Source organism: Camelina sativa, chromosome 9, assembly GCF_000633955.1.
Source record: "Camelina sativa cultivar DH55 chromosome 9, Cs, whole genome shotgun sequence".
Taxonomy (NCBI): Eukaryota; Viridiplantae; Streptophyta; class Magnoliopsida; order Brassicales; family Brassicaceae; genus Camelina; species Camelina sativa.
The window spans coordinates 24200827-24208894 of record NC_025693.1 but is presented as its reverse complement, the minus strand read 5'-3'; the positions used below and the strand labels follow the sequence as shown (position 1 = coordinate 24208894).

General features: G+C 39.8%; 1 protein-coding gene across 1 annotated transcript in view; it reads right to left on the bottom strand.

The window, feature by feature from the left end:
* The window catches only part of LOC109126545 (40S ribosomal protein S29), a 1212-nt gene continuing 848 nt past the window's right edge, over nt 7705-8068 (bottom strand). Inside the window, exon 3 of the mRNA XM_019230215.1 lies at nt 7705-7996. Within this exon, the coding sequence (XP_019085760.1) occupies nt 7988-7996 (9 nt within the window). The 3' untranslated portion in view covers nt 7705-7987. The remainder of the gene's footprint in view (nt 7997-8068) is intronic.

Genomic DNA, 8068 nt, shown 5'->3' with positions numbered 1-8068 from the left:
AGTAGGGTGCGGTTGGCTCAGGAGAAGGATTTGGGGCTGGTGAATGCCTCTAAGGATGTGGATTCAGAGTATCATGTCTCAGATAATGGTACTATCTTGGTGCACGGTCGGGTTTGTGTGCCCAAGGATGAAGAGTTGAGGCAGGAGATTCTGAGAGAGGCTCATGCGAGCAAGTTATCTATTCATCCAGGAGCGACTAAGATGTACTGTGATCTCAAGAGGTACTATCATTGGATCAGGATGAAGAAGGATGTAGCTAGTTGGGTTTTGAGGTGTGATGTGTGCCAGCTAGTGAAGGCTGGGCATCAGGTTTCTGGCAGGTTACTGAAGAGTTTACCCATTCCTGAGTGGAAGTGGGATATGATCATCATGGATTTTGTGGTAGGATTGCCAGTATCACGGACCTTTGATGCTATTTTGGTCATTGTGGACCGGTTGACTAAGTCAGCACATTTTCTGGCCATTAAGAAAACTGATGGAGCAGCGGTCTTGGCTAAGAAGTATGTGAGAGAGATAGTCAGATTGCATGGGGTGCCAGCGAGCATTGTGTCTGATAGGGATTCTAAGTTCACTTCGGTGTTCTGGAAGGCATTACAGGTAGAGATGGGCACTAAGGTGCATATGAGTACAGCTTATCATCCCCAGACAGATGGACAGTTTGAGAGGACGATCCAGGCGCTGGAAGATTTGCTGAGGATGTGTGTGTTGGATTGGGGTGGCCATTGGGCAGATCACCTGAACCTAGTAGAGTTTGCTTACAACAACAGTTATCAGGCGAGTATTAAGATGGCTCCTTATGAGGCTTTGTATGGGAGGCCATGTCGTACACCATTATGCTGGACTCAGGTGGGGGAGAGGAGCATGTTTGGTGCTAGTTTTGTTCAGGAGACCTCAGAGAAGATTCGGGTTCTCAAGCTGAACATGAAGGAGGCTCAGGATAGGCAGAGGAGTTATGCTGATAGGAGGAGGAGAGATCTTGAGTTTCAGGTAGGAGACAGAGTGTACCTCAAGATGGCCATGTTGCGGGGTCCGAACAGGTCATTGTCAGAGACTAAGTTGAGTCCGAGGTATATGGGTCCATTCAGAGTGATTGAGCGGGTTGGACCAGTGGCATATAGACTGGAGTTACCTGAGGTGATGCGTGCATTCCATAAGGTTTTCCACGTGTCTATGTTGCGGAAGTGTCTCCGTGAGGGTGAGCAGGTGTTAGCAAAGATTCCTGAGGATCTTCAGCCTAACATGACATTGGAGGTGAGACCAGTGAGGGTTCTCGAGAGGAGGATCAAGGAACGTCGGAAGAAGAAGATTCTTTTGATGAGAGTCCTGTGGGACTGTGATGGTATTGAGGAGCAGACTTGGGAGCCTGAGGCAAAGATGAAGGCAAGGTTTAAGAAGTGGTATGAGAAGCAAGCCGCGACTTGAACTTGTCTAGCTTGGTCCCGTCTGTAATCCGTGGCTGGAGCGGGAATGGAGTATTCCAGCCCATCACTCTTGTTACTCGGTCGCTTGGGGTGGTTGGTTGTGCGACTCAGTAACAAGGTGAGGTGGTGTTCGGGGTACAAAGTTTCCGTGAGACGGGGTTTTGGAGGAAAATTTCCTGAAATAGAAGTTTCCAAAAGTAGAAAGTTTCCAAAAATGGAAAGTGCTAAATATGGAAAGTTTTACGGGAGTTAGAATTTGTCCATTTTAGCGGTGGAGAGCCTTGGAGGGGCTTGTGTGTGGCCTTAGTGACGGACTTTTGAGTCAGTGTGCCAGTGTGTGGCGGTCTTTTTAGACATTGTGTGGTCTTTGTGACGGGCTTTTTAGCCAGAGTTGCTTTGTGACGGTCCTCTTTAGGACATTTGTTTGGCCTTGGTGGCGGTCCTCTTTAGGACATTTGTTTGGCCTTTGTGGTGGGCTATTTAGCCAGAGTGCCTTTGTGACGGTCTTTCGGGACAGATGGTCTTTGTGATGGTCCTTCGGGACAGATGGTCTTTGTGACGGGCTTTTTAGCCAGAGTGTCTTTGTGACGGTCCTCTTTAGGACATTTGTTTGGCCTTGGTGGCGGTCCTCTTTAGGATATTTGTTTGGCCTTGGTGGCGGTCCTCTTTAGGACATTTTGTTTGGCCTTGGTGGCGGTCCTCTTTAGGACATTTTGTTTGGCCTTTGTGGCGGCCCTTGTGGCATGTATATGATCCTTGTGTGGTCATGAGGTATTCCAGTGAGGGGATATGTGGTTGGTAGGACATTGAGATATTTTATGCGAGCCACGGAGAGGAAACCTGGATAGGGATAGGACTCAGACGTGTTCAGAATTGTTTGCTCGCGGCTCTTGGAGGACTTAGGTTTTCCTAGTACTGCCATATTCAGAGACTTTGTGGCTTGAGAGTATGGTTGGTATATCGACTTTGGACGACGATCCGGAGGCACGCTGTAGGGTGACGACCCGAGAGACGAGTTGGATTTTTCCTTATATATTATGGCATGCGGGTATCGGCCCGATGAGGAGCCAACATTTGGCATGCAGACTTAGGTCTGATGAGGATCCAATAAGAACTCAAGGTCTAGGCCTATGAGTAAAGGAAAGTCCAAAAGTCGAGAGCAAATGACGCCTGGAGCGTGAGTCTATCGCCCAGAGGTGACCTTCTGTAAGATCGGTCGGAGGAGTGCGGGCCGTGGAGGCGGTTGCACGGGAGTCCTTGGCTGATGGTTGTTCGAGATTCGAGGATGAATCTAGTTTGGTGGGGGAGAATTGTAACATCCGTGAACCGAAATCCCGGTTTGGGAGTTGCATCGGTCGATGCACATGTTGCATCGGTCGATGCAAGGTTGAGTCTCTGCGTTTTGACTTAAGTCAAACACTGCGTTTTGGGTAAAGAAAACCCTTAAGTTGTTTTTGTCTCATTAGTCGTGGGGAGCCGTTTTTGAGAGAAACGAAAGGAGAGAAAAAGTTATTGAGAGTTCTTGGTGATTTCTTGGAGTTTGGAGGCGTTTCTGTAGAGATCTGAGGCTTAGGACGTTGTAGGAGCTTCCTAGGAGCGTGTTCTTGGTTGTTTGAGGTTCAGATTCTTCTGTGGCAAAGGTAAGTGCATGACCATGGCTTATCTAAGCTAGAGATCTCTCTGATTTGCTTGTTATGTGTTGTTAGTCTGGTTAGATTGTTATTTGGGACGTTAGGAAGCTTTCTTGTGGCTTGGGATCGAGTTTTCGTGGTTGCAGGAACGAAGATCCAGCGAGAAGCTTCGGAGGAAAATGATGCTCGGCATTGCATCGGTCGATGCACTTTGTGCGTCGGTCGATGCAGATGCGAGGACAGCGCATAAACTCTAGGGTTTTCGTGTTATGTCGAGCATGCGTCGGTCGATGCATATCTTGCATCGGTCGATGCAAGTTAACCTTGCATCGGTCGACGCAGATCTTGCGTCGGTCGACGCAACCTCCATCTGGTGTCGGTCGATGCATGTTGGTATCGGTCGATGTAGAGTCATGGTTTGTTATTGTTGATTGTTGAATGTTGTTTGATGGTTAGAGATGTCTCTATTGCTTGTGTGTATAGCCCAGTAGATGGGAGGATTGCCTGACTGAGTGTTTATAAAATACTCATGCATTGCAATATGTGTTTGTGGTGCAGGTAAAGGCAAAGTGTGATCGTGGAATCAAGGCAATGAAGAGGAGGATGTTCTAGGAACTCGATTTGATGTTGTCTGGCTTGCTAGGTTGCTAGAGTTGAGTCATTAGAACATCGCTAGATTGCTGGTTTTATAATTTCTGCTATTTGATTATTGGATATTGTTGAGGTTATGATTATTGGTTATTATTGGATTATTATTTGGATATTGATTGGTATTGATTATTCCGCTGGTTGTTGTGATTGTGGTTAGGTGGCTAGTGGATATGGGACCACTAGTTGTAGATTATTTATTATATTATTATTTATTATTTATTATTTTAAAAAAAAAAGGTCGGTCGTTTCAGCATCACTTGGACGTCGAGTTAAATTCATGATTTTTTTGATCAGATTTGATTTTATTACACAACTGATTTTTATATTAATAAAAATTGTGTATCTGAAATTTATTTTTTCCTTAATACTAATTTAAATTTTTATAAGATAATATTTCATCAAAGATAATCATATATAATTTTTATCAAAATATATCAAATAATTTGTTCGGTTATTAAGGGGAACGATGGGAAGAATGTCATTTCATATTTGTTCGGTGTCCATGTTAACAGACTAACAAATGCTTACTCAGACTCCACATGTATAATGATGTAGCATCGAGTTCATGAAATGTTTTTAGCATATTACATAATCAGTTGATCTAATATATAACCATGTTCAAAACAAGGTTAAACTTTTATGATTATATACCTTTTAGAATATTTTAATCATAAATCTTTCATAATAAATGAAATAAAAACTTAATTTATAATAAAAATGATAAATGATAAAATCGTTAATAATTTTTTTAATAAATTAATAAATTTATCTTAATTATAAATAAATTCAAGCTAAAATAACTTATTTTCAAGGTTTCTAATTGATTATATTTTAATAACCTATAAAATTAAAGTGCAAAAGAGTTTTTGTCATGAGGTTACCTAACAAATTCAGAACTTGAACTTGGGTTAGTTTACAAAAGTATTTAGTCATTATCTTGTGTTGATTAGGGACTCAATATAAATGTCAGATTTTTTTTCTTCGGACTCATTATACGCCTTTCTCACGAGATCATACACGAGAAGGGGGCAAAGTAGGATTCCAAACGGGATTTGTTACGAGATCGTCCAAGAAAGATTCACTCTAAGGAGGTAGATGTATAATCCTACACTTGTAGTGAGGCTGCATAGTAAAAACCGTAGAATGACAACATCCTAAGACTCAATACTCTCTTAAAATGCTTCAAAAGATGTAAGGCAGTGGAACCTTATAAGAAGATGGTGTGTAACTAAACTAAACTACGCAAACCTTCTTCAAGATTCAAGTTATGATAACTACACAATCGATGAGCTTGGGGTTGTTCGGGAGAGTAAGGGATCTCACCTTGTCAGCAACTATCACCGAAGCTCGGGTTCCTAGATCAATGAAACCATGATCACCAAGAACCGCATACAGTGAGCCAAATGGCTCCATTTTAGTATTTTCAAGAACCCAAGCTAGTATTTAAAACTTAACATTCATACCCAAAAAAAACAAACTTTGTCTCCTCATTATCAATGCATCATGTAATTGTAATCACATATGAACTTCATGCATGCTTTAGTTATCTCATTCTCCAATTTTTTCAGAGACTGAAGAAGCTTCTTGAACATCCATATATACATCGCCCATAGCCATGCCTAACCTTGTATAAACATTGACTTTTTTCTTGTTCTGTTTTGGTCCCTAGTACATAAAAAGACACGCAGAGCTTGGAAAATTTTAAAAGTGGTCGGATCAAAACCCGTATCAATGACCTCCTTGATGGCGTTTTTGTATTTTTGTTTTCCATTGACATCTGCTAAGGTATTGAAGTTGACCATAGGGATTAACAACTCCAGAGGCACGCCTAATGCTTTCAAAACGAATACATCTCGGCTCGGCTTATATTATCCGCTGCTTCTTCTTCTTCGTCCTGTAAAAAGTCTCTAACGAAATCATTGTAGAAGCTGATCATAGAGCTTGAAACTCCTCTGAACTGAAGAAACTCAAGTTTGGGTACAAGGGCTTTGTCAGCATCATCTGCTATAAGAAGCCGTGGATAACAAGTAATGTTTCTTGATACTCTATGACAATGTCTTCTAGAGAGATTCGAAACGGAATTAGTATCGGCCGTCTCTTCCTCGTCTTCTTCTACCTCGAGATTTGAGATCCAGTCAAAAGTTTTTTTAACCCAACGACAAAAATCAATGAGGTTAGAGATGGAAAAGTTCTCATTAGGGCTCTCGTATGATGATGTATAAGCAGAGTTGGAAATAGTAGATGCCTTGTGCTCAAGCTTTGCTGAGAATCTCAAACTACACCATTTATGTAACTCCAGAGACCTTCTTCCATGGCGCAATAGAGAATTCATGATCGAATAAAGAAAGCGATTAAACCTAAAGAAACAGAATTAAAGAGAAGGTATCTGCCAGCGATCTCGAGCGGTTTGAAACCTCCAATTTCACCAAAAAATCGAATCTTGTGATGGATTTAAAGAAACAAGTTCTTTGGGAGATCACGCCCACTCGTATTCACATACCCTAGACTCAAAAATTGTGAAGGGTTTGAGTAACCAGGTTTTCATTGTCTCTTCTTGTGGTTTATTCAAATCAAGAAAAGGGAAAAATAATACTCCATGGAAATGGAAGAAAAAAGAAAAAGGAAGTTTTATTTTATTTTATTTTTTTAAATAGAAATCGTTTTCAGGAAATCTGTAATTATGCAAATGTCTTTACAGATTAATATTTTATTAACTTGTTTAAATTAATATTTCTGATAATTAATAAATACATAAATAAAAATCATAATTCTGACACTATTAGTTAGTTTATAAAGGTTTTACTCTGTATTGCATTTTGGACGATTGTGAGAGTTATTTTAATTTTCTTCACTCATAAAATCTCTGATCACATAATCGGGAGAGACTCCAGGATAGGTTATGATGCTTGGAAGATCTCAATGATCAAGAAAGACTTCAGATTGGAGTGGGAAGGTTACTCAGAGATGAAGATCAAAGGTGAAGGAAATTGCCAAGTAATGTTTCTAAAATCCTTATAACTCCATCAGTCATCAACTTGATCATATCCTGAATGCTGAATCATCTCCGTGCTTTAGCTGATCAACTCTATAAAAAACCTCGGAAGGTCATAAACGTGTTAGACAAGAAATCATAAAACAGCTCATGAAGTCTCATCTAAAACTATACAAAAGATTTATCACTCAGGAGGATATGTAAAGAACATGTTCCAATAACTCTGAGAATATGAGAAGAAGGAGAAGGAGAGGGGGAACGAGAAGATAAAAAAAAAGTATAAGAAGCTGAAAGATCGAAGAAGGAGGATTTGCTTTCATGATCAGGACGATTTTATCAAAAGGTTTGTTATGGTTCTAGTGTTGTTCTTGTTTGAGGTAATCTCACCAGTTTAGTTGTTAAAACAATCGTTTAAAAGAAGAGAAAAGACTTGACTAATTAATTAGAAAGTACCTAATGAATTATCCTAATCAATAATCATGTGTATTTTTGTTTTTGCTAATGTTGGGAGACTCTCTTGTCTAAATTCTCACAAATTTTGTTATTATATCGTTTGCTTTCAGTTGCGGGATCATTCTTTGGCTAAACATTGGTTCGGTTCACAAGAAGATTCTAGAATAGATACAAAGACGATTTATGCATAGAAATCGTCTTGAATAAAATAAACACATCAAATATGTAGAATTGGACTAACTGAAACTAAACTTTAGATGTTCTGACAGAGTTAATCTTCTACCCACGTTGTACGATGGGTTCTCCATTGTGAATGGAACAAAAGAACCTCACGAGTTTTCAAGGACGTCACCTTACATACGACTTACGAGTAGGTGTATGGACGTTAACAATTAGCGTTGGGATTGGAGACGCAATGTTTCTTCTTTAACATTTTGTAAGGGGATTTAAAACCTTGACACACACCACGCGAAAGTGCACTTCAATAGTCAATACACAAATTTGTAATTGACATAAGCAATAATAATACGAGAGACAAATGTATATCTAAAGCTTATAGAGATATCAAATTTGCTTATCCAACTTTTCCCAGAGTAGTTCAAAGATTTCGAATGTCCGACTTCAACAAGAACATACCTTCAAATTCTTGATAAAAAATTTGACTGATAAAACAAAACCAACGAGAATAACACTAAAAACTTCATTGATCCAAACAAGTCCCAAAACAACAAGGTTTCACAAGTAAAAGAAACATCAAAACTACAAGAGCTTCAAAAGCCAAATCCCATCGACGCCATCATGTGTGTATAATAAGCATCAATCATGAAGTTGGTGCTTGATTAACGGTACTGTTAAAGACAAGATAAACAAAACCCTGAATCAACCGCTATGCAAAAAAAAAAAAAAAAAAAAAAAAAAAA